General features: G+C 27.8%; 8 protein-coding genes across 8 annotated transcripts; 3 read left to right on the top strand and 5 right to left on the bottom strand.

Moving 5' to 3' along the window:
- Window positions 1–132: 132 nt before the first annotated feature.
- Window positions 133–8,528, bottom strand: Phum_PHUM112950 (bap28, putative; the record flags this gene model as incomplete). The annotated part of the gene is made up of 27 exons (XM_002424091.1): window positions 133–489; window positions 605–881; window positions 965–1,110; window positions 1,237–1,465; window positions 1,567–1,737; window positions 1,820–1,998; window positions 2,150–2,395; window positions 2,485–2,651; window positions 2,770–2,940; window positions 3,048–3,194; window positions 3,286–3,467; window positions 3,549–3,694; window positions 3,817–4,183; window positions 4,268–4,473; window positions 4,544–4,765; window positions 4,847–5,033; window positions 5,121–5,304; window positions 5,408–5,591; window positions 5,689–5,901; window positions 5,979–6,223; window positions 6,322–6,496; window positions 6,601–6,777; window positions 6,873–7,017; window positions 7,110–7,405; window positions 7,489–7,743; window positions 7,833–8,079; window positions 8,170–8,528. The coding sequence occupies 27 exons, from the start codon at window positions 8,526–8,528 to the stop codon at window positions 133–135; spliced, it is 5,880 nt and encodes a 1,959-aa protein (XP_002424136.1).
- A 1,126-nt stretch (window positions 8,529–9,654) lies between these two features.
- Window positions 9,655–11,080, bottom strand: Phum_PHUM112940 (thioredoxin domain-containing protein 1 precursor, putative; the record flags this gene model as incomplete). The annotated part of the gene is made up of 5 exons (XM_002424090.1): window positions 9,655–9,849; window positions 9,957–10,145; window positions 10,239–10,413; window positions 10,492–10,653; window positions 10,932–11,080. 5 exons carry the CDS (start codon window positions 11,078–11,080, stop codon window positions 9,655–9,657), a joined length of 870 nt encoding a protein of 289 aa, XP_002424135.1.
- Window positions 11,081–13,034: 1,954 nt separating this feature from the next.
- Window positions 13,035–13,958, bottom strand: Phum_PHUM112930 (uncharacterized protein; the record flags this gene model as incomplete). Its single annotated transcript, XM_002424089.1, has 3 exons — window positions 13,035–13,297; window positions 13,390–13,717; window positions 13,839–13,958. The coding sequence occupies 3 exons, from the start codon at window positions 13,956–13,958 to the stop codon at window positions 13,035–13,037; spliced, it is 711 nt and encodes a 236-aa protein (XP_002424134.1).
- Window positions 13,959–14,419: 461 nt separating this feature from the next.
- On the top strand, window positions 14,420–17,024 carry Phum_PHUM112920 (Puff-specific protein Bx42, putative; the record flags this gene model as incomplete). Its single annotated transcript, XM_002424088.1, has 10 exons — window positions 14,420–14,439; window positions 14,744–14,894; window positions 14,976–15,143; window positions 15,207–15,514; window positions 15,591–15,726; window positions 15,847–15,963; window positions 16,060–16,201; window positions 16,290–16,389; window positions 16,465–16,740; window positions 16,832–17,024. 10 exons carry the CDS (start codon window positions 14,420–14,422, stop codon window positions 17,022–17,024), a joined length of 1,611 nt encoding a protein of 536 aa, XP_002424133.1.
- Window positions 17,025–17,346: 322 nt separating this feature from the next.
- Phum_PHUM112910 (restnol dehydrogenase, putative) lies at window positions 17,347–18,904 on the bottom strand (the record flags this gene model as incomplete). The annotated part of the gene is made up of 6 exons (XM_002424087.1): window positions 17,347–17,423; window positions 17,580–17,739; window positions 17,827–17,983; window positions 18,064–18,210; window positions 18,314–18,549; window positions 18,632–18,904. 6 exons carry the CDS (start codon window positions 18,902–18,904, stop codon window positions 17,347–17,349), a joined length of 1,050 nt encoding a protein of 349 aa, XP_002424132.1.
- An 819-nt stretch (window positions 18,905–19,723) lies between these two features.
- Window positions 19,724–22,301, top strand: Phum_PHUM112900 (WD-repeat protein, putative; the record flags this gene model as incomplete). Its single annotated transcript, XM_002424086.1, has 6 exons — window positions 19,724–20,090; window positions 20,271–20,520; window positions 20,602–20,795; window positions 20,868–21,085; window positions 21,162–22,101; window positions 22,222–22,301. The coding sequence occupies 6 exons, from the start codon at window positions 19,724–19,726 to the stop codon at window positions 22,299–22,301; spliced, it is 2,049 nt and encodes a 682-aa protein (XP_002424131.1).
- A 784-nt stretch (window positions 22,302–23,085) lies between these two features.
- Phum_PHUM112890 (Seipin, putative) lies at window positions 23,086–24,342 on the bottom strand (the record flags this gene model as incomplete). Its single annotated transcript, XM_002424085.1, has 4 exons — window positions 23,086–23,180; window positions 23,298–23,601; window positions 23,687–24,038; window positions 24,119–24,342. The coding sequence occupies 4 exons, from the start codon at window positions 24,340–24,342 to the stop codon at window positions 23,086–23,088; spliced, it is 975 nt and encodes a 324-aa protein (XP_002424130.1).
- Window positions 24,343–24,624: 282 nt separating this feature from the next.
- Phum_PHUM112880 (impact, putative) lies at window positions 24,625–25,897 on the top strand (the record flags this gene model as incomplete). Its single annotated transcript, XM_002424084.1, has 5 exons — window positions 24,625–24,672; window positions 24,744–24,976; window positions 25,204–25,302; window positions 25,400–25,556; window positions 25,748–25,897. 5 exons carry the CDS (start codon window positions 24,625–24,627, stop codon window positions 25,895–25,897), a joined length of 687 nt encoding a protein of 228 aa, XP_002424129.1.
- Window positions 25,898–26,142: the final 245 nt, after the last annotated feature.

Raw genomic sequence — 26,142 nt, 5'->3', positions numbered from 1 at the left:
AGGGGGGGGAAAAAAGTCGGAAAAAAAATATCGAATCGAAATGTAAAAAAAAAAAAAAAAAAACATTCATTCGTCGACCAATCGATGACACAAAAAAGTTATTTATAATTAATTATTTTTATTTATAATTATTTATTGAAAATATTCCCTTATCGGTTGACCGAGTACATCTTCCATTTTTTGTATGGCATTTTTCATTGCGTTTTCTACTCTTTCATCTTCGTCTTCTAACAATTCCGCGAGAGATCCGATGGTTTCGGGTAGGAGCATCAAATAATCATCTCCGAGTTTGGCAGCGACGGCAACGATCGTTTCCAAAGCTCCTATTCTCACTTGGGGAAGAATGCTTTTAGTTTTTAATATTATTTGATAATTTAAGGATTTCCATAGGGTGTCGTCCGTCGCGAGAGTCATTTGAGCCAAACACGGGGTCAAATAATTCAAAGTCCTTTTTTCCAATTCTTCGATTCCTCCCAAAGTGTTTTCAAGCTGTGGAAAAAAAAGCAAACGGGAGGGGGGGGGTCAATCGTTTAAATTATTTCTTTTATAAAATGCACGTGGCACCGGGGGGGAGGGAGGAAGGGGAGGGAAATTTTATCCTTACCTGATCGACGAGCGGATGAAGCAAAACTTCGAATTTATCCTTGTTTAAAAAATTACTGCTTTCCGTCGAATCGTACAAAAAAACCGAATGAAGGGTTTTCAATATGTTTTCTATCAAAATCCCGCATTTCCTCTCGCCGTCCCTCGATTTTTCGTAATAATTATTTTCCGTTTTCGATAAATTGGTCGCGTCCAAAAGATTTGCCGCTTTCTGAAGGAAATGACCCGCAAATAAAACGAACAAACCTTTTAAACTTTCCGCCAAAGAGTGAGTCAACCTGAAATCAAAGAATATTGTATACTGGAAAATCTTTTCGAGTTTTCTTTTTTTTTTTAACGTTTGGGGCGAAAAAATGATTACCTGAAGAAAGTTATAGAACGTTCTCGATGTTCGGACGCCCAGTGAAATATTTGATAGTATAAGGGTTTGAATAGAGATTCGGATAATTTTAAAACGAAAGGAACGAAAGCTTCGATGACGTTACTCTCGACTTTATCAATGTCTTCCTGAAAATTGTAAAAAAAAAAAAAAAAAAAAAATTTTTTTAAATTAGTTTTCCTCTCTCGACTTACTTTTTTTTTTTTACTTAAAGTACCAAAAACTAAAACTAAAACAATACTTGCCAATTTGACGTCTTTTAATTCGACTTCGCAATCGCTTCGGAAACTCAAAGCCGTTATAAATAATTGCGTCACTTCCGGTACAACTTTGGCAACGTCGGACAAAGAAGAAAAACTCGATGAAAGAGTCGAAAATAACGGGCCCGTGGCTTCGTATTCGCAATTATCGATTAATTTTTTATACGTACGACTTATGGCGGGTATTAAAATCCTGTGCTCGACGTTCGAACCTAATTTTGTCCTGCGAGTGGAAAATTTTGTTTTTTTTTTTATTAATATGATTTTATAGGTTTTTCGAACGACGGTAAAAAAAAAAAAATAATAATGATAATAATAAGTTACCTTATTTGAATTAATTTTTTCAACAAATCAACTTTGTCGTTTGCTCTTACGGACTGCACCGTGCATACGTTAAACAATATGCTCTCGAGGTAGGGACTGAGAAAATTTGGCATGACGTCAACCACCCTGTGTATGGCTAGAGTGACGCTATTCAAACCTAATTCGCTAAATCTGGTGGGAAGAAAGAAAAACGAAAGAATGATAAAATTATGAAGACGATGATGATGATGACGATGATGAAAAAACAACTTACTTTTTCGGATTACAATTTCTAGAAAATTCTTTCAACATTAAAGGCATGAAAGTGGGCAATTCGGAAACGGAATGAGCTCTTAAACAAGTCACGAGTTCGGCTACGGCCAACATGAGAGATCCAAACAGCGGACCCTCGATTTTATTCGATTTCAACGTTTTGCAGATTCCGATTAAAATCTGTAAAAAAAAAAAAAAAACGATCGATCGATCGTGAAATTTTATGAACCCGGTTTATGAACCGAAAAAACAAAAAAACGGAAACGAAACCTTTTTAAATTTTTCAGTGTGATCCGAACACAAAACTTTGGCCAACAATTTGAGAGTTAACAAAGCCGTTTGTTGAAGCATCAAATCCTGTTGTTCGATTTCCGTTCCGATCGTATTGATTATTTCGACGAGGGGTTCCAACAGGTTCAACAAACAATTTTTTTTCTTCGTCCGCGAATTCCTGTTGTTCTTGCTGAAGGAACGTGTTGGCCAAATCCAACGCTTTACGCCTGAGAGCTTTTACGGGATGATGCAACAATTTATTTATTATGCTTAAAAGCATTTCGTTGGGAACGAGCAAAACAAACTGGAAAAAAAATGGAGAATGAATGAATGAATGAATGAATGAATGAATGAGAAGGAATGAAAATCGGACAACTTGGCTTTCAGACAAACCTTGTCGAGAATTTCATAACATTGATGCAACATGGCTTTCCAAAATTTCGTTTGAAATTTATCGAATTGTTTTTTGACCAACGGAGTGTATTTCATAACGGCAGCGATCGTGTCTTTGAGTGCGTCTTCCAAACAGTTGTTACCATCATCATCATCATCATCATCATCTTTATTTGTTTCTTCGCTCACCTTTTACCATACACACACGGTTAATATTGATGATGATAATAATAATAATTAAATTAAATCCATTTTTCAATTAAAAAAAAAAAAAAAAAAAAAAACTTACTTGCATTATGAAATTATTATCGGCCAACAGCAAATTGAAATAAGTTAAAATGGTGTAACAGAAATGTCGGAGTTGTTTAGGAGTGTGTGAATCTATATCGAACAATCCGGAATTTTTTTCTTTTAGCCCATCAGTCAAAGTTTTTTGCATTCGGATTTCTTTGTGCACTGAAAAAAAAAAAAAAAAAACAAAAATTTTTGTCTTTTATTTTTTTACGAATTCGAGGGGAGGGAGGGGGGGGAGGGGGGAAAAAATGTAATAAAAATATTTTTACTTTTTTCCACAGGAAGTTTAATCAAATAATTGAAAATTTTCACGACGGATTCCAAGACGACGGTCGGAGAGGCTGACAAACACAATTCAAGTCCCAAACAGTGATTTATTGGCAAGTTGTTTGAATTTTCCAATTTGCTCGCATCATCTAACGTAAGAAAAAATAAAAAAAAAAAATTTTTTTTAAAAAATGATAATGAATAATAATAATAATAATTTTTTTTTTTTTTGCAGGATACCTTCTAGCACGTGATTTTCCAACAGAAGCATAATGAATATCCACAACGAATTTTCCGGTTTCAATGTCGTCAGCAATTGCAAAAACAAGGGTTTTCTCCGGTGCTGAGGAATGTCTTTCACCGCCCAAACGAAAACTCTTAATATTTCGGCTATGACGTTTTCCAAATCGTCATGTTCCGAACTGATGGCCTAAAAAAGGTGCGAGAAAAACAAAAACAAAATTATTATTATTATTATTATTTTTTAAACAAAATACTCGCACTAACGACAACGTTTTACTTGAACTAGAACGGGAACTACAGACTCCACGACTTGAGTGACAACTTTAACGCTGTACTCGTCATCCAAACGTGCCACCGAAGTACCCATAAACGTAAATATGGCCATTACGTTATGCATCACTTTTTTCTAAAAAAAAAAAAAAAACGAAAGAAAATTGATTGGTAAGAAGATATCGAGAGAAGAGACGGGGAGGGACAGGAAGGGGGAACATTTCGAATAAGAGTTCTTTTAATGAAAGGCAATCTTACGGGTATAACTGCCGACAGATACGAGAGCAACATGAGAGCGTGATGATGAGTTTGAGGATTCGGTGACGCGCGTAAACACTGAACGACCAATTCCACGTTTAAATTATTTTCGCTGACGTTTTCGCTGTCGTCCGTTGATATTTTCTTACAGCAGTCGAGTAAACATCCGAGCACGAGTTGTTTGGTGTATTCGAAACTCGTTTGTTCTTCTTGATCCAGGCAAAATTTCAATATGTCGAAGAGAGGTTTGATCAAAACGTTCGTGTTCAATAATTTCTTTTTCGATTGCATGAGTTCCAACAGGGATATTCCCTTTTTCCATTCTTTGGCTTCTATGATGAGCGGACTCGACGATTTCAAACTGTCCCTGTGAATTAAACGGAAAAACAACAAGCAATCAATCATCGTAATAAAATGTTCGGGAAATGATCTAATGTAGAAAACTACAAACTTTTTCTTTTGCGTTCCGGTAAACAAGTTCATCATTTGATTTATTATCGGCAATATTAATTCGCAGTCTAAAAATAATTTTTTCACAGTCGACGCGATGGCGGTCGCGACGGGTGACGATTCCGTTTCGGAACGAGTTTCAATCATGCATTCGACGAGTTGAAATCTTTTCTTGCGAGACAACTCGTCGAAAACTTCTCGGGTGATCTGAAATAATAATCAATGACGTGAGTTAGTAACACGTTATAAAGTTAATAATAAGTTAATAATAATTAACACTTGCGGATTTTAAAAACGAAACGGCCGGTGATACGCCCTCGCATTTTTCGTGTTTTATACTTTTCGTCGCCAATTCCCAAACGGATTCATCTTCCAAAACTTGACACGTTGTTTCGTTGATCCGTGACCAAAAATTGGACAAAATCATACGCGAGATTTCGCATTCTTTACTTTTTTCCAATGCTCTCTTTCCCAAAATCTTGAGTTCTTTTAATATTTCCTTTTTTTTAAAAAGAGAAAAAACAAATTAATTGGTCCATAATTATAAAATGAATGAATTTATAAGTTTTTATAGACTCACCACCGAATTAACGGAATCGAATAATTGCATGACGCCGAGGGAAACGTACATCGGAGTGTCTTCGGATGTGATGATTCGAAACAAAATTTCCCGAGTTTTTTTCAAAGTCGAAACGATCGAGGGAGGAAGCGTCGACTGCAAAGATTCCGACGGTGAAAGGGAACAATATAAAGCGACGCTGATTTGACTGTCGAAAAAAAAAAATTTGATTACAAAAACTTGATGCAGAACCTTTTTTTTCAATTCTTTTAAAATGATATTTTTTAAATTTCACCTTGGATCCAATGAAATTTCTTGGAATCTCGAAAGCAAACGATCGAGCAAAACGGAATCGGATGAAGATTTGTACTTTTTAAGAATGGCCGAGAGAGCTTGAAGAACGTTGAGGCAAGCCAATCGTATGGCTTTGGAATTGTTGCTTAATATGATGAGCAAATAACAAAGAATCAAACCGATTTCTACAAAAAACAAACAAATAAACAAACAAAATAATAATGATAATGATAATAAATAATGTACAGATTTAATAAAATTTCCAACGTTTGTGCGTTGTTGTCTTACCTGGCTTAAATGAATTGAATACTTTTTCGTCGTTGCTTTTCAATTGATTGTAGGAAATGTGCAGAGCGTAAATTTGTAAAAACGGTGATATTTCATGTTGGAAAACTTGTTTCGTTTGTTCCGGTGAACCGCAACAAACGGCACCCAAAAGTCTTACGAATTCTTGCTGACCCGAAGAAAAAGTCTGCAAAAAAAAAATTACAAAAATTTTTGTAGTTTATACCGAATAGACAAAAATCAAAAAAAATTATTTAGTGATGGAAAAAAAAAAAAATAAAAACCTTTGAAAATTCATGCAAAAGATTCGAATATTCATCGTGTGAATTGACGTCATTGTAAATCCCATCAAGAACGTATTCCAATATTCTTACTTTTAACCACGTGTCGGAATTTTTAGACGATAAATCGTACCATTTTATTTCCGATTTCTTATTACAACTCAAATAATTTATGAGAGATTTTATAATTTCGAAACGGATTTTAACTTTTTTCTTCTGAAAGTCATAAAGTAATCAATAAATCAAACGTGTTAAAGACGGGGAGAGGGGGAAGGAGGGGGGGAAATCCATACCTTTAAAGACGACAATATCGACATTAATTTCAACGCGTAAGTCGCATTGTAATCATCGAGCAAAGCCGCGAGCAAAACTTTTAAACCGAAACTCCACGTTTGACTACCCTCCGATATGTGATTCAGGTGTTTGAGTTCTTGAAGCGTCGCCAACCAAGGTTCGAAATCGATCGAATTTTCCGATCCTTTTTCCTGTTTTAAAAAATACGTTTCGATTGTTTTTATCACTCCCTGCGAGGGATTTTCTATAGGATAAAATACAAAAAAAAAAAAAAATTTTTTTTTATAAATGTTTACGTCATTTTCCCATCGCGTCATATTTTCATAACATTCGTTCACTCACTTGTGATGAGCTTATGAATTTCTTGTATGTGAGGATTGTTTTTACCAAATCTCGATTTGTGTATATTATTCAAATCGGATATGATTTCATCTTCGGATCCTTTCGATTGAAACAATTTATTCAAACATAATATCAACACCAAATTGTCGTAGAAAGGTGCAACTTTGCACAAAGCCTAAAAAAAAAAAAAAAAAAATTTTTTTTTTGTTATTTTTTTGTATTTTTTTTTTAATAACAAATAAAAATCTCTTGATAGTAGCAAATTGTTTTTTTTTTTACCTCAAAGGCAGCCACGTTTTTAATTTTATTCAATAGCAACGGCCTGAGTTCCATCCAAGCACTTTCCTTATTTTCTCCTTTGCATTTTTTTATCAAATCGACAAGAATGGATTCTTGAAAAGTCAATTCATCTGGAGTTTTCCATTTTTCTCTCAGCTCTTGACATTTTTTATCATTCTAAATACATATAACAAAAAAATTAATAAATAAATAAAGATAATTTTAACAAATTGATAAATATTATTATAATTTAAAAAAAAATTAAAACTTACATGATCATTATCGAGAATGTCTCTGTATTTTTCAATTGTTGATAACATGAGTTCTTTCATCCAATTAGACAAACTTGTATCTTGGTCTTCTCTTATATTCGATTTTAATTTTTCTAATAATGTCTTGTATTTAGAGTCTATTAACCTGTAAAAAAAAATTACAAATAAGTTTTTCTTTTCAATATATTTTACAATATTTAATTAGAAAATGATAATTAAATGTTTTTATTTACATACCAGAGTAAAGATTTACAGTGTTCAAGATCGCACATAACCTCTGTCGCTATTGTGTAACATAAAACTTGAGCTTCAACCACATCTCCTTCAGATTTAATAATATTATCCAAACAAGTTTCAACTATTTTCACAATCAATGGTCCCATTTGAAATCCTTCATTGGCCAAACCAGGCAATTCTTTATGAATTAAAAATAATTTACTGATAGAATTTTGTGGAAGATTGGGAATCGGTGTTTGAGTTTGATAAATTAACGTAAGTAGTAAAAGTTCGTCTTGATTTAACGTTTCATTTTCCTAAAAAGATACAAAAATTAAATTTTTTATCATAAAGACTAAAAAAAATATAAATTAATAAATATAAATAAATTAAAAATTACATTAATTATTATGTCGAGTAATTTATTTAACAAATCCTTTGTTATTTGATTGGATGCTACAAGTTGTCCAGCGACAATATAACCTGCAGCTTTAAAATCGATTAAATCGCTTGTTAAAGCTTTCATAAGCGAAGGTAAAATAATAGTCATATGATGATTATTAAAATCCTGACAAACTAAAACATTTGATATAACAGAAGAGAAAAAAGTCATACAAGTTCCTAATTTTTTAGCACTATCATATTTTTGATTTTCCTAAAATAAAAAAATTAATTAAAAGAATGCTCAAGATATAAAAACATTGATAAATTTAAAGACGAGAAAAAAAAAAAGTGTTAACACACCGATATTGTTTTTAAAGTTGTGTCGCAAATGAATCTTAAAAATGAAGAATCACTAATAGCATGATTGATTAAAACCGATTTGGGAAGATGAACACCTTCTTCTTTAACTTTAGAAAGCCAATTCCAATGAGCTGCATTTGAAGCTTTTAAATTAATCAACTGTAATATTTTAACAAATATTTTTGTTTGGTGATAAGGTAAAATTAATGCGATAAGATCATCTATATTAAAACTATGAATGTGAAATCTAAAAGCAGAAATTAACAAAAAAAAAAAAAAAAAATTATACTACTGTACATGTAAAAATACGAATAAAAAGAATAAAATGTAAACTTACCTATGAATTAACCATTCTAATGCTTTGTGACTTTGTTTAAGAAGCAAATAGGGAGATAATAACCTTAAAAATTTTTGAATATTTTTATCAAGGCTTTTATTATTTTCTTTAGATTCAATCGTTCTGGAATAAAATCTAGAAGACACATCAAATAATGTGTCATTAAATGTTTCAAAAGCAGGTTCTAAAACTATTAGTTCTTTAAGTCCATTTAAACCTATTTCAAAAAATGCATCTCTGTCTAAATTAGCCGCTTCAGCCGGAGTGAACAATAATGAACATTTCCTTCTTTTATCACTTTCCAGTGACGATTCAGGAAGTGCTAATTTCTTCAACTGTTGAGCCAAAGAAGTCGTCATTTTATGAGATCCCTTAAAAAATATTATTAATATAAGAACAAAATTTAAATTAAATTAAATCAGTCAGTCAGTTATAAAGGCACAATGCATTTTTTTCACACTTTCGAAAATTTTTCACACGTTAAATGTTTTTAAAGGGAAATTTTAAAAATTACGACGAAATGACTAAAATTATAACAAACCTTTTTGTAATGTAAATGAATTAAATAATAAGAAATAAACTATTACATTGTTAAATTTAATTCGTTATAAAACACGAGGTACAGTAGTGTGTTAAGACGTTCCCGCACGTGTTTTTAAAATATCGTGTCAATAGAAAAAAAATCTGCCAAAAAGAAATTTTTTTTTTCTTCCTGATATTAGAAAATTTAAATTCTAATAAAATTAATTATTAGTAAAATTTAGAAAAAAAAAAAAAAAAATTAAATTTATGTATTAATAAAATGATTACAACAACAAATAAATAATAAGCCAGAAAAAAATTTTTTAACAAATTTAATTAATTAATTTACAATAAATGAAGAAATATTGTGGCCCAAAATTAATAAAAAATTAGTTTTCAATACATTTATTTAATTATATCATATTCTAAGTGTAGCGTAAAAAATACCTTAAACAAAACTGAGATAAATATAGGATAAATATTAATTAAAAATAATAATAATATGGTTTAATTATAAAATAAATTTAAGTTAATATGTCAATTGTAACAAATTATTAAGTAAGCAATATTAATTAATAAAAAAATTTTTTTTTTTTTTTTTGGACTTAAAAAAAGAAGATTTGAGCATGTTTTTTTAATTTTTTAATAATTAAACCTGAGTTAACACAATTAGTAATAAAAAATGAGGAATATTAATAATAATAATGAAGAAATAGTAATACTTAAATAGTATTTAAGCATGCTCATGGTTATTGTTACATACATTCAAAAACGAAAATTGATTTTATGCTCAGACACACGTTTGAATATTTTTAAAGGCACTTTTATAATATACAAAAAAATTAATATGTCAAATCCTTATTATTTAAAGAAAATTAGTCTTATAAAAAAATGTAAAAAAAAATCACATGGACAGTTTTTAGGCCCAAAAAAAAAATTCAGACCATTATCCTCTTATACATTTCACATTGCCTTTCTCGGTTTTCTCTTTCTAACGTTTTTACTTTGATCTGAATTTTCTTCTTGCTTTTCATCAATTTCATTGTCATTTTGATCATCATTTTGATCATCTTCCTGTTCATTTCTATTTTCTCCTTCACCATCATTTTTTTTTAATAATTCTACATTGTCATCAATAATATCATCAACTTCATCCAACTGAAATTTCGATAAATAAATAATTAAGATAAAGCTTAAGAATATTTATTTTTTATTCTGCTAAATTTTAAATGAACACAAAAAATATTAAATTATGTGAAAATTACCTCTTCGATTTCTTCTTTCCCAGAAATTTTCGATTTAGCTGCCAAAGATTTTGGAGGATTTATGCAATCAATAATGCATACTAATATCAGTCCCAAAAAGGTACCAATTATAATGGTTAAAACGGCAAATATCAAATAACAGCTCCAAGCGGGCAAACCATATTCTTCTAACAAATAATTGTGGAAAGACTAAAAAGAAAAAATTAAACAATTGAAATGAAAATAAAATATCATTTATAAAATTCAAATACAAAAAATTTTAAGTTTTTTTTTTTTTTTTACTCTTAAAACTGTAGAGAGCTTAAAAAACCACGATAAGACAGATCTAAGGAATGACGAAGGTGATTGCCAACTTGGTATTGGTTCAATACTCGTCCATTTTTTGTCTTTAATAAAAGATATTAAAGCTTCTTTGTCTCTGCTGCCTTTATATTGTCTAAATTCACCCTTTATAACACTGTAAATGTAATAATAATAATAATAATGAAAAGTTAAAACAAAATAATTTTTTTTAAATAAGATTTTTTGTACATACTGATATATTGTAGGCAAAGCGGTGACCATAAATCTACCGCTTAAACCTGGTGATGTAGTGACATCAACTTGACCAACTTTGATTTTTAACATGGTATTGGCATTTGAAAAATCATTCCATACACGTTGAAGACTTTTGCACGCTGGGCACCAAGGAGCATAACTATACAAACAATAAGTTTTGTAATTTTTTAAAAAAATTACTTCAAAAATTGTGAATGTTAGGTATTTGGTTATTCTCAATTAAAATTAAAAACTATTCGATAGAATAATAGCTAATGGAAATTATTTATGCAAAATAAGATGGTTTTAGGTATTAACAAAAGAATTTTTGCTCAGTCAACCGTAAATAAATCAAATTCGGTGTATTTTTTTTTTAAATAACCCTCACAATAAAAAATTTTTGACAGACGCGTGACATCAATGAAAAGTTTTACTTACAATTCAACCATCCATTCTCCTTCTAACATATCACGCCAATTATCTTCATTTAAATTTACCAAATTTTGCTTTCCTTCAACATTTAATTGCGGTAATGTTAAAAATAATATGAGGTATTTTAAAAAACCAAACCACTCCAACGTCGCCATTATTAATGAACAGAATCAGTTATGCCACCATTCTTTTAACATTAACTAATTTATCTATAGGGCGCCACATGCAAAGTAAAAAAAATTTTGTTTTTATGTTTGTTGTTAAAGTACGTTATGTATTAAAATTATTTTTTAACCTGTTAACTAAAAATTAAATTGAAATTAAATTTAACAAACTGTTTTATGAGTTTTAATATTTTTTCACAGTAAAATAACGTGCCAAATAAGTTTTTTTTAAAACTAAAAAAAAAAAAGAAAATAAAGTAAAATTTTGATCCACAACAGTATTTTCAATTCAAGTCCCAAAATTGCATATTTTTTTTTTTACAAAGCATTTTTGGATTTTTATGGTCATATTATTAAAAATAATTAATATTTTAAATATTAAATAAAACATGAAAAAAAAAATTCGGCCAAAGACATTTGGACCTGCACAGCTCGAACTGCCAAAACTTACTCCTGAAGAAGAACAGCAGTTAGATTATGATGTTTGTTGTTGTATTGAAGAATTAGAAAATTTGCTTATTAAAAATCCTACTGAAAGACAAAAGAAATTGGCTGAAGTTTCTTTAAAAATTCTTAAAAATCCTAGTGAATCATTTATTAAAAAAAAACAAGTTATGAGACAACAGTTTGGTGATTATAGAAAAAAATTTGAAAATAAAAAAAAAGATGTTTTAACAAATCTCAATTGTAATAAAGCTTCGTTTAAAGCTCAAGACTCACATGCGAATTCAATTTTTGTGAAAAAATTTAAACATAAAAATATTAAAAATGACGAAAGCAAAAAAATTACAAATAATTTAAAATCAATTGAGCATGTAAAAGAAAACAATTTAGTTTGCAGTGATAACACATTTCATTTTTCTGCATCTGATAATTCTTTTAGATTTAATTTTTAAAAAATTATTTAATACCGAATAAAACTATAATGATATTACAAATTTGTAAAAATACAAAAATAATAAATATGTGGTAAAAATTTAAAAACATTTTATATACATTCATATTTAAAAAATGCTAAAAAAAAATAAAATCAATAGATAGATAAATTTTTATAACAGAGTAATCTTACTTTTTTCAATTTTGATTTTTTTTTTTTTTTGAATCTTCAATCTTCATGCTTTCTTTTTCATCTGTAAAATATTTAAAATCAATATGACGAAAACAAAAAAAGTAATATTTCAAACAATTTTATAATAGGTCTGAAATAAAATAAAAAGATTGTATTAATAAAAGTAATTCTATTTTTAATTGTTTTAGTTTTACAAAATATTTTTATTTTTTTATCATGATATTGTTATTATATTTTTAAAAATGAAACCTACTAAAAATTTTTTTTTATGTGAAACTTACATTTAAAGACTAAAATTTTTTTGTTAATAATTCAATTTCATTTATTCACTGTTTGGAAGGCAATCGCTTAAAATTGCTAAAATAATAAATTTAATATTAGTATAAAATTTTTACAAGGATAAGTAAATAAATATTATATATATAATTTATATTATATAATATATTATATTAATATATATTATTATATTATATTATAGTATATATAATATAATAATATATAATATAATATATATTATTATATATTAATATATTATATTATTATATATTATAATATATAATAATATAATATATAATAATATAGTATATATTATATAATATTATAAAAATAATATAAAAATATTATTATAAAAAAAAAACTAAAACCATAAATTTTTCTTTACAAATTTCCGAAAAAAAGATTTATAAAAATGTTTACCTTATTATTATTAGCAAATATTATTAGCAATAGCATTTTTAACAAATTGTACAAAAATTATAAATTTATTAATATCTCTCACCTCTATGAATAATTTTTTCTCCTGTAAAAAAAAAAAAAAAAAAAAAAAAAAAATATAAAAATTATCGAGGACTTAAAACTTTTAAAAATTATCTGAATTTAGTTTGGCTGTGTTACTTTAAAATTACCAGTTAAAAAGCTGATTGATTTATCTAAAACATTTCCAAATATTGTATTACAATAAATTACACCAGCCAAAATGCCAGCTAAATGCCCCATGAAAGAAGAGTTAGGTACTAATAAATGAATTAGTATTAATTCAATCCAAGCTGCATATTTTCCAGGAATTTGTACTCCCACTAATGTGGCTCTTAAACTTGGTTCTTCGTGAGTTGTCAAAACTTTAAGTGCAAAAATTACACCTAAAACAAAAAAAATATTACATTTACATTAATTATTAAAATAATCGAAATAAATAAAAATATATTAAATAAATTATGAAATGAAAAAGAACCAGAGAATCCTATGGCACAAGATTTCATATAAGAATCATTTTCGAAAACTTCGCTCATTGCTTGAGCTAGTAAAACATAAATTCCACTCGTAAGAATAGTTAAAAAAATTAAAATTATGGCAAAACATTTGCTTCCATATCTTTTTTCTAATGATCTTCCTTTTATTAAAAAAGAAGCCATATTGTAGTATAAATGCATATCATCTCCGTGCTCTAAAGCTGATAAAAATAATCTTTTCCAGTCCTTTAATTTTAGAATGCCATTACCACTCAAACACACATCTTCTTTGTCCCAGGGCACATTTATAAAACCCATATAAAGTAAAGTCTGAAAAAAGTTGACTTATTTGACAGTAAAATAAAACAGATGGAAAGACGCATTAGCGTGGGTGTTCAACCGTAAAATAAGAAAAAAATTGAATTTATTACATTTAATAAAAAAAACTTACCTGTCCCACAATTGATCCCAATGTAATTGGTGGTATATTTTTCATACCGAATTGTAATAATTCATTTAAAAGCAATATCAATCCTAACTCGATGCCGTGTCTTCTTCGTCTTGGAGGCATATTAATTCATAAATTAAATGAATACTTTTAAATATTAAATAAACTTTGTTAAAAAGCAAATTTTAATATTTTTTAAATCTTTTAAACATTAAAAAAAATTACTTTCAATTTAGTGTATAAAAAAAAAACATTTTATAAATACCATATGCCAATATACATCAACATTAGAATTAGTAAATGACACAAAATTTTTTTTTATTTGTAACATTTAAATTATTTAAATACTTAAAAAGATTTTTTTTAAACTTAAATTATTTTTTTATAAACTTTTTAAAATAATTTTTTCTTTTTAAAATAGTTTTAACACCGTAAACGCAATAATTTTGATATTTTAAGTTTAGAAAAAAGTTGAATGATGTAAGATTGGCGCAAATTATGACATTTGTACTGCCAACTGAAATTTAAAAAAATTTTAACGTGGTAGGAGAATTTTTCAGAAATTGCTATACGACATTTTTTTAATGGCGACTCGTGCCATTTTGTAATTTTAATTAGTGATCTTTTTTATTTAATTTATCTTTGGGATTAAAATTTATATTTAATGTCTTTATTTAGGTATTTATATATTATTTAATAAAATTTGTAACGTACTTAATGCAATTAATATTTTATTTTAAATAATAATGAAAGATTTTTACAAACAATAACGACTGAAGTGTAAACAGAAGCCTGAAAATAAAATTGTTTTCTTGTTTAAAATTTCGAAAATGTGACAAGTAGCAATATAATAGAATTACATATCTTATTATCAAGGTTAAGTAAATTTTTAATTTTTGTTTTTATAGTGTTTTACCCCCTCCCATTCAAACCGTGTGGGATAGGGATGAAGAAAGAGCCAAAACTGCTACTATTAGACCTGCTAGTGCTTTGGTAACTGCTTTACCTACGGCACCTCCTTACGGTTCAAGAGCAGGATGGGTTCCTCGAACGGTCGAAGTATGTATAGAGAACTGTGTATATATATTAAAATTTATTAATTGTCTACCTACAATTGAATTTGCATATGCCTTGTTCTAGGACTTTGGAGATGGAGGTGCGTTCCCAGAAATTCCTGTTGCCCAATATCCTTTGGATATGGGCAAGAAAGGTCATGAAAGTACATCAAATGCATTGGCTCTTCAATTAGACAATCAAGGAAAAATTAAATATGATGTGATAGCAAGACAAGGACATTCTAAAGATAAAGTAAGTGCACTATAAATTTCTGTCATTTTCTTTTCTTTTTTTAACTATTATTGTTTTTTTTAGGTGGTATATTCAAAACTATCAGATTTGTTGCCTTCTGAAGTACTTGCAGAAGGAGATGCTAGTTTGGAAAAACCTTCCGAGGAAGAAATACAAGAGACTGCTGAAAGAACAAAACATGCTTTAGAAAAAATAACAAACTCTAAAATAGCTGCTGCCATGCCAGTACGTTGTGCAGACAAAACTGGTCCTGCTCAGTTTATACGTTACACTCCATCACAACAGGGTGTAGCATTCAATTCAGGAGCGAAACAAAGAGTTATTAGAATGGTCGAAGCTCAAAAAGATCCCATGGAACCTCCTAAATTCAAGTAAAATTTCACAAAAATAATTTTTTATTTTTTTAAAAATAATCTTGCTAAAGAAAATTATTATATTTTTGCTCAGGATAAATAAGAAAATTCCTAGAGGACCACCTTCGCCACCTGCTCCTGTCATGCACTCACCTACTAGAAAAGTAACAGTAAAGGAACAGAAAGAGTGGAAAATACCTCCGTGTATATCAAACTGGAAAAATGCAAAAGTAATTTTATTTATAATGACTTATTGAAAAAAATTTACATTTTTTAAAAAAGCATCTTTTCCTTTTTAAAATATGAAGCCTAAATATAAACTGTAACTTATATTTAATTTTTCACTCTAGGGTTATACTATTCCACTAGACAAAAGGTTGGCCGCTGACGGAAGAGGACTACAGCAACTCCACATTAGTGAAAATTTTGCAAAATTAGCTGAAGCATTATACATAGCTGACAGAAAGGTAACGAAAAAAAAAAAAAAAAATTTAAACATTTTTTTCACAGTGGTCCGTCCCCTTTTGTTTTAAAATTTTGTTAAATTTTAAATAAAATTACAGGCTCGTGACGCAGTTGAAATGAGAGCTCAACTTGAGAAAAAATTGGCGCAAAAAGAAAAGGAAAAGAAGGAAGAACATTTGCGACAACTCGCTCAGAAGGCTAGGGAAGAGAGAGCTGGAATCAGAACAGCAGCAGCAATTGGTAAATTATTTTTAATTATTGTTTAAAATGGTAATAATAACAAAAAATTATCAAAACATAATCATAATTATTTATAAATTTAATACAGAAAAAGATGAAGAAGTTCGAGAAAGAGATCAAATGCGTTATGAGCGTCATAAGGAAAGAGCCAGGGATCGTAATTTGGCTAGAGCTGCACCCGACAAAAGGTACGAATCTCAAAATTTAATTTTCGCCATCATTTTTAAGACTCTTGTTTATTACGTAATATTTTTATATTTCAGGACCAAATTGCAGAAGGAAAGAGAAAGAGATATATCGGAGCAAATCGCTCTCGGATTACCTGCTAAAAATATTTCATCGGAAACTCAATTCGACCAACGATTGTTCAACACGTCCAAAGGAATGGACTCAGGGTATGGTGACGACTCCAGTTACAATGTTTACGACAAACCTTGGCGCGGTGGGGCTTCGATTGGTCAGCACATATATCGGCCATCTAAGAACGTTGATAAAGATATATACGGAGATGACATTGACAAAATCATTAAAACTAACAGGTATTTTTATTACTCCATTAATTTTTTTTTTTCTCCACAAATTTAATTTTTAACTCGCTACTCAATTTTTTTTTTTTTTTTTTTTTTGCAGATTTGTTCCCGATAAAGAATTTAGCGGTACCGATCGCAATGCTACTCGTTCGGGTCCTGTACAATTTGAGAAAGAAAAAGAAGAAGATCCGTTCGGTTTAGATCAGTTCTTGAATCAAGCTAAACGTTCGAGTAAAAGACAAGCAAAAGACGATAGGCGTGACGACAGAGATAAACGAAAAAGAAAAGATTAAAACAAAAAACAAATGAATGCTCGACCGGAAATGACGTCATTTTTAGTTTTTTTTTTCTTTCACATTTATTTTTAATATTGTATTCTGTTCATTTTGTACGACTGAAAGGAAATTCAATTCCGATTTGGCGCTTGAACTTATCAATAATTTTAAAATAATAAGAATTTAGTTTAATAAAGTAATCAAAACATTCAAACATTCTTATGTAAGAAGAAAACTTGATTCAATATTTAATAAATTGTTTTTTTTTTTTTTTTTGAATATGAATTTTAAATTCTTTATACCTCAATTTACGGAGAAATATTTTTAAATCGAGAAAATTTTAAAAGGCAGAACTTGAATATACATTTGAAAATGTATTGAAAATTCTAATAATTTTAAGATGTTGAATAATTTTAACTAAAATTGTTGGATTTACATAAAATAAGTTAAAATAAAAACAATACCTGACAACAACATAAATGTAAATGGGTATAATTCATTGTTAGTTTTTTTTATTTAATTAAAATTAAATATAATATTGATATAAGTTATTAATTTATTTTAAAACCTTACCTTTAAGATTAACCAATTCTTCACTTTTTTCCCATAGAGCAGATTGAATTTTTGGATCAAAATTCGTTTTCGATTTGTATTCCTTACAATTTCTGTAGAAATTTCCAGAAACTCCCTTTAAACTTTTATCACATGCACAAAGTAATACAGTTTGAGCTCCCTAAAAAAAAAAAAAAAAAGATTCATTTAACATGATGACAATATTAAAAATTAAATTAAAATTTAATTGGATTTTAATTTTTTATACCTGCCAAGAAGTTCTTAAAAATAATAATGCTATAGGCATAAACATAATGTATTGCCACCATTTGATATCACTATATCTGAATAATCCAGTGTAAGTAAAGCCAGGACAAACAGCATAAACATCCACTCCAGTATTTTTAAGTCTAGAAGCAAGTTCTCTGAAACAATAAAAAAAATTTAAACTTAATCTTTTTTTTTTTCAAATATCCATTCTGTATATTTAAATTATTATTCTTACCTGCTGTGATACATATTAGCAAGTTTGGAAGCACAATATGCAGGATTATTTCTCAACTTCTTTACAGAATCCATATTTTTAGTCATGTTTAAATCGTTTAAATCGAGTACTCCACTTTCATGAAGAGTCGATGATACAATTACTATCCTACAAGAAACGAAACAAAAAGATAAGTGATTGTAAAAAAAATAAAAGTTAAAAGATATTTTATTATATGCTGAACAAGAAACAAGCCTACAAAATCAATTACCTGCTTGGAGCAGAATCTTTGATTCTCTCTATAAGTAGTTGTGTGAGAAGAAAATGACCCAAATGATTAATTCCGAAATTCATTTCGAAGCCATCTTTTGTTTTTTGGGATTGTGAAAGTGGAAAATAAACTCCAGCATTATTAATTAATACATCAATTTTTGGAAACTTTTCAAGAGCCTTCTCAGAAAAATCTTTAATTGATGCAAATGAAGCTAAATCTAAATGCATAGGAACCTATTATATTAATAATTTTTATTAAAAATTTTCAGTATTCAAACAGTATAAACAGTATTAAAAAAAATCAAAAAATGCTTACTAATTCTCCAGAAGTTGTTGTTTTTCTTATATCATTAATGGCCAAATTTGCATTGTTTAAATCCCTGCAAGCCATTATAACACAAGCATTTCGTTTTGCTAATTCTCTGGCAGTTTCTTTACCGATACCGGAGTTAGAACCAGTTATTAAAAACACTTTACCGTCCAAAGATGAATAATCTTTAAATCGGCCCCATGAAATTTCTCTTAATTTTCTAATTATACCGAGAACAACTGCGACGGGAAATGCCACGTACATAAATGTGTTTACCATTTTGACTAGAATCAAAATATGATAAATTTTTATTGAAAAAAAAAAAAAATTTAAGTCCTCTTTAAACTATCACTAAATAACGAAATTCATGATTGAGCAGAGTGAAAAATCAGGAGTGCCAACAAAATTTTAATAATGTAAATTTACCTGATATTTACCTATTTAAAACTTTAAATTTAAAACATTTATTTGCAAAAAAATCAAGAATTGTAAATTCAATAAAACAGTAATGATATATTTCAAATAAATAATATATAAATTATTATATTTTTACTAATACATTTTTTTTGTAACTATATCGAAAATTAAAAAAAATTTTATTTTCAACGGTTGTCATCTTGCAGTTTTGGTGGAAAATAAAGATTTATTGAAAGACGCGTTGTAAGCTACTTAATAGCTTTTAAATTTATAAATATGACTGATCGCTGGAAAAATATAAAAAATTTAGGGTTTGAAAAACAGCTAATAAATCGGCAATACAATGAAAAGTGTAAGTTTCATTTATTTTTAAGATAGAATAATATATTTTGTATTTAGGTAGTTTTTAGTTTATTAAAACTACCTGTTAAGTAAATATAAAGCGAAATTAACTTTTATTGAATTAATTTTCCAATAAGTTTGCCAATTTAAATGCTACTAATGTATAAAAATACACAAATTGAAAAATGAAATAATTACTGTTTTATATTTATCAAAATTTTATTTATCTTTTCCATTTGTAAGTGAACTCTTTGACAAGAATGTCAACATTTTATTTGATTAGTTTTATATTTTTTTTTTTTAGGGAAATTTAATTATTACGACTCATTAATTAAAAAAATGCAATGTGTTGAAGTATTTTCTTTTTATAATAATTCAATATCATCTCCTACTGAAAATGTAGATGTTCCAATATCTACTTGTAAATTTTCCAATACCCATCTAGATCTTTTAGCTGTGTCTAATGAAAATGGAATTGTTCGTGTACAAAATACAAAAAATTTTAAAGATTACAAATGTGTACAAAGTCATAAAAATACAGTTTATGATATAGCATGGATGCCTGAAAGTTCAAAGTTTGTAACTGTCAGTGGAGATAACTCTGCTAAACTATGGGATTGCACAGAATCAAATATAAACTTAACTTCAGTGTTTAGAGGCCATAAAAGAAGTGTTAGATGTGTTACTTTTAAGCCAGAAAATACAGGTAAAACTAACAATAGTTTTACTTTTTACTTTTTTTTTTTTTTTTTAATGAAAGATGAAATTCTAAATAAACGAAAAAAACTTTAAATTATCAAAAAAAAAAAAAATCGAGTTAAAATTGATTTTTTTTTAAAGTCATCGAGTAATGATTGAAATTAATTTTTTTTTATTTTTATGGTAGCTGTATTTGCAACTGGATCAAGAGATGGATCATTAATGATTTGGGATACTAGAGCACAAATAAAATGTGCCAAATTTTCTCACCATTTACCCGATCAAATAATCTCATCTGGTGCAGGGTCCCCACAATGTAATGCCAAGTTAAATACTAAAAAGTCAATGTGTTCAACTGAATTAGTAAATTGTAAAAGCGTTACTGGGCTTGTATTTCAAAATGACTATAACTTAATTTCATGTGGTTCATTAGACAAGTAAGCTTTTATATATATATATATTTTTTCCAATCCTTTTCTTAGCAAATAAAATAATAATCAAATGTAATTTTATTTTAGTGTTATTAGAATTTGGGATATGCGAAAAACATATTCGAGATCAATTACAAATACAATAGCCAAACATCAGTTGCATTCTCCTTATTCTGGGTTTTCTTATTTGTGTATGAATACAATGGGTACTAAATTGTATGCTAATTGTATGGATTCTTACATCTACTGCTTTGACATTTGTTCTTATGATTCTGAACCTGGTAAGTTTAGTACTTGCTTTCTAATTTAAAAAAAAAAAAAAAAAAATATTTACCGATTAATTCCCTTTTTAGTTGCAGCATTTTATGGTCATGAAAATGGATCATTTTATATAAAATCAAGTTTAAGCTACAATGGAAATTATTTATTGTCTGGTTCTTCTGATGATTGTGCATATATTTGGAACACTGCTTCAGCAGAGTATTCCGAAACAGCAATAAAGCCTTTTGTTACCTTGAATTCTCATTTTGCCGAAGTAACTTGTGTAGAAATGTCTGCTGATAATATGATTGTAAGTTAACAAACACTTTTTTTTCAATTAAATTAAATTATTCATCACAATACATTAATTACTATTTTTCTTTTAGATTGTGACATGTTCGGATGACGGCACATTTAGACTGTGGGATGCCTATAACAAGTTGAAAGATAATGAAAGAAAACTAGAATTAGCCGTTCCTTACGAAAACGAAAACGTTTCCACGGTTAAAACAAAATGGAGAAACAAAAGAAAATACGAAACGTTAAATTTTCCGAATGAAATTCAAACGAAAAATGACAATGAATTACCACATTCGAAAATTTGTCGATTTTATAACGTGAATTTCTCATCCACTTGTCTTTGTCAAAATAAAAGTGAATCGAAAAAGGGATGTAAAAGACTTTGCGAGGATTCTCCCTCGTGTTCGAACTCTTCAAAAAGAAAATTTATATTCTCGGCTCAGGAACGCACTCCACCACCGAATCAGGAGAAAGGAAAAGTGATGATTTTAAAAGGGCTCGAATGTAATTCGACGGTTAATCAAAAATCTTTGTCGCCCGTTAAATTATCATCAAAGAGAAAATTAGAAGACATGCCGAGTTTTATAGAGGAATGCAATAAAAGTAAAAAAATTAACATGAATAAAATTTTAACTCCGTCGAACGTTTTAGAATGTAAAAATAAAGAAATCAGTGAAACAGGAGGGAAGCATAAAAATTCTAAATCGCAATTCGAAAAAGTTTTAAAAGAAAATAATTTGCCGAATGAAAACAACAGCGATAAAAGTAGCGTACCCATGGGTCTATCATCACCGACGTCAAATTTACCCAATTACGTAGAAGATGGAACCTCTCCGTACATTCACAGATGTAGGAAAACGGGACAAAAAGAAAACGACTGGCTTTCAAAACTTAAAGAGAGTTACAAGAGTGAAAAAAATATAACGGAAAAGAAAATAATTGTAAATGCGTTGAAAAATGTCGAACGAAAAAAAAAGAGTAAAAATGGTGAAGCGTCGACATTGCATAAATATTTTAAAGTGTCGAGTAAAACAATGGAAAGAAATTTTAACATGACAGATATTCAAAAAAAAACAATTTTAATCAAATAAAAATTTTAATAATTTTCCAAAAGCCCCCATTTTTATTTTTATTTTAATAAATAAGAGGAAAAAGAAAAGAAAAGAAAAACAAGACAAACCAAGACACCAAGAGAAAATTTTTTTTTAAGCAAAAGAAAATGTTGAAAATTTTCCTTTTTTTTTTTTTTTTGTTTTAATTGTAAATAAAGCATAAAAATTAATTTAAAAAAAAAAAAATTTAATTTTATATTGAGTATTTTAAATAAATATTAAGATTATTGTGTGTTCAATTAATTGTACTTTTTCCACTTTTTTTAATTAGACTTGCTAATTTATTGTGTAATTTTTTTAAAAGGCTGAAATATATTTTTTTATAATTTGTAAATGAAACAAAAAATTAAATTTACAATTTAAATAAATAATAAATAAATATTTTCAAATTAAAAAATGTTTGTTTTCATTTTTTTAAAAAAAAAAAACAAAATTCCCTGTAAATATATATTAATATAATTTCTAAGTACGTCTACTTAAACATACATATTAAATTTAAGTCTTTAGAAAGTATCAGTCTAAAAAGTATTTTTTTTAGCAATTCGATTTGAAAAAAAAAAAAAAAAAAGAAAATTTTTTAAATAGTTCTAACTACAAATACTTAAATCAACTTATCTTTTTTTTATGTATGTATACATATATATCAGTCTTCTTTTCAAACTAGATTTGTATTTAATAATTCCTCAATCGACAAATTCATTCATTTGACATTCGTTTCTTCCACTTCTTTGATACTGCCTAAAAAAAAAAATAAATAATATTTTCATACGGTTGCAAGATAAAAAAAGAAAAAAAATTGTGTGGATTTATTAGTCCAGTGCATTAATTAACCAAACTACAGCATTTGGTAAAATTATCTAATTTATGACTACAAGCAATGTAGGCCATCATCATACCTTTAAATATGAACTAAAAAAACTTGTTTTGGAATAACCGATTTTGAAATTTGTCGAGTTAGAGCATTATTATTTTTCGAAGTAAGTTCTACCAATTCTGCAGAAATAAATTTTTATTTCTCATTTTTTAAATTTGCCTTTTTGTTTTATTATTTTATCTTGTTGTTACTCGAATAATTCTTACATGGTGATATAAAAATTTTAAAGAAATTACCTGTTGATTCTTCTTCATCATTGGAATCATCTTTTTTCAATAAATTTAATGTTATTTTATCTCTAAATATTCTCGAGTAGTATCTTGTATTAGCTTCATTACCAAATAAATGATACCAAGATAAAAGTAATATGAAAAGAATTAAAAATAAATTAATTCCAACACCGAAAATTGCAGAAATAATCGGCCAATGAAACATTAAATATCTAAGGCCGGTGAAGTGAGCTTGGATTTGCATCGATGATGAATATAACTCTATTTTTTTCGTTTTAATTTCAACATACATATCAGTTACTGGAATATTCTGCAAAAATATACACAATAATTTTTTTTTTTTAAATTTAAAAATAGGCTAATTGGCTTATTTGTCAAAATGTTTAAGTATTAACCTCATTTTCTCTAAAATCTGAAAACATTTCAACTTGTACAATTTGTTTTTCTTCAGATGTACCAAATACGAGCATGGGTGAAAAAACTAATGTTTTTATTATAGTTAGTAATTTACTCCTATAATGAAGCATGACTGGCCTACAAGAATGACCAACTAGTTCTCCATTTTGACCATTTAATTCTAAACAAACCATAAACATTCCTAAATTTTTATTCGCTTCCGATTCTGGCATTTCAAAAGACAAAAAAATTTTATAACTTTGGCCAACCATTAAAAAATTTTGCCTTTTTGTTAATGGAATATGAGTTGCTGGAAAGCTGCATATAGAACTTTCAGGATTATCACATGTTCTGAAATATTTAAATTTTACTTTTAGTGTTTTACTAATAATAAACATTGAGTTAAGTCTTGTAAAAATTTTTTCACTTACTTAAATTGAAGATGTACTGGCCTAACATGAGTTAAAGCAGGCATATATGTATAATAAAATGCAATGTAAATAAATATAGCTAGCCATAATATAATACCGATAGTTAGAATAAATATGCCTCCTCGAAGAGCTGTCCCTTTAACTTTTTTAATTTTTTTATTACCGCTGTCTTTAATTTCTTCTATTCTATTATTCATGTAATGAACACCAGGTAACATGAACATTATTTTTCTGAAAGGTGTCAAAGTTCCTTTCAATATATTATATAATGAAATCATTGTGAATAAAAATAATTTGTATTAAATTAAACGGAAATATACATACGTTATCGCGGATACAACAAAAGCAACTGATAAAGGCTGTAAACAAAGATTGTCCTGACATTTCCGGTCGCAGCAATGAATTTTTAAACCTTGACATCGACATGACCTTGATACGAAAATGCCTCCGTTATTATATACGCGTACAGACGGCTTTGTAAAATCGAAAAAATATATCGTACCGATATGGTTTCCACCGTTACAGAAACAATAACACAGTGCCTAGAAGCTCAGGTGATAATTTATTTCTAATATGAAATATATAATTTAATTTTACTTATAAAATTATATTTATATAAAATCAGGTCGAAGAAATTGAAGTTTTGCGTTCCATTTATTCTGACGAATGGAAAACAGAAAATGAAGCTGATAGATCATACAGTATTGATATCCAACACGAGGACTTTAAAATTACTCTTTACGTTACATTACCTGAAAATTACCCTAGCGAATCACCTCCAACCTATACACTTTTGGCGCCTAATTTAACCCGTCATCAAAAAAATCAATTGTCAAATTTGTTAGATGAAGTTTATTTGTTAGTTTTTATATTTAAGTTGTAGAAAACACAATCCAAATTATTATTATTTTTAAAAAATTTAAATTTTTAGAAAAAATATTGGTCAAGCTGTACTATTTCAATGGATTGATAAAATCAAAGAATACATATCATCATTAGAAGCCAACACAGATGAAATTTTAGAAAATTCATCTCAAGTTGATGTAGAGGAAATGATGAAAACTCCATTGATTACATGATTCTAGTTTAGACTTAACTGGTGTTACTCATGGAGAGCAAATTATAGACAGGAAAAGTGTATTCCAAGGACATGCCGCAATTGTTTTTTCAACCGATGAAGTCAGGTTAGCCTTGTTTAATTTAGGACATGTAAACATTTATGTTAAAAAAAAAAAACAGGCCAAAAAATTTTGTTTCTTTTTTTTTTTTTTTTTCATGTAGGCATGTAATAAATGAATTAAAGAAAAATAAAAAAATTGCCAAAGCGACACATAATATGTATGCTTATAGAATAGTTAATAACAATAACACATTCATTCAAGATTGTGATGATGACGGAGAAAGTAATGCTGGTGGTAGATTATTGCATCTGTTACAAGTCAGTAATCAATTAATATCGTAATTTTTATTTTGACATGAAATTAAAATCAATTAGCATGTTTAAAAATAATTTTACTGTTACTATTTATCTTACATTTTCCTTTTAAAAAAAAAAAAAAAACTAATTTATGACTTTTTTTCTTTATTTAGTTTTATGAGTGATTTTTTTTTTTTTTTTTTTTTTAATAGATTTTAAATGTAAAAAATGTATTAGTAGTGGTATCTAGATGGTATGGTAGAATACATTTGGGTCCAGTGAGATTTCGACACATAAATAATGCTGCCAGACAAGTTTTAGAACAGAGTGGAATATTAAAGGAAGGTAAAAAGCAAAATTAAAAATTTGCTAAATTTGATAATGTACAATAAAAAGTTACTTTATAAAAACATTTGAAAATGGTGTGTATTTTTTTTTTTTTTTTATAAAAGTTTTATAATTTATAATATTTGTAAATATTTCAAAATTGAATTTATTTTTTTAATTTTTGTAAAAAAAATTTTGTTGTTATTTTAAAATTTTTAAGCCTGTTAAATATTTAAAAAAAATATCTTAAAAGATTATTTTATATTATTGTTAGTGTATT

Source organism: Pediculus humanus, genomic scaffold (assembly GCF_000006295.1).
Source record: "Pediculus humanus corporis 1103172107458 genomic scaffold, whole genome shotgun sequence".
Taxonomy (NCBI): Eukaryota; Metazoa; Arthropoda; class Insecta; order Psocodea; family Pediculidae; genus Pediculus; species Pediculus humanus.
The sequence above is the reverse complement of the archived record's forward strand: the minus strand, read 5'-3'. Positions and strand labels throughout refer to the sequence as shown.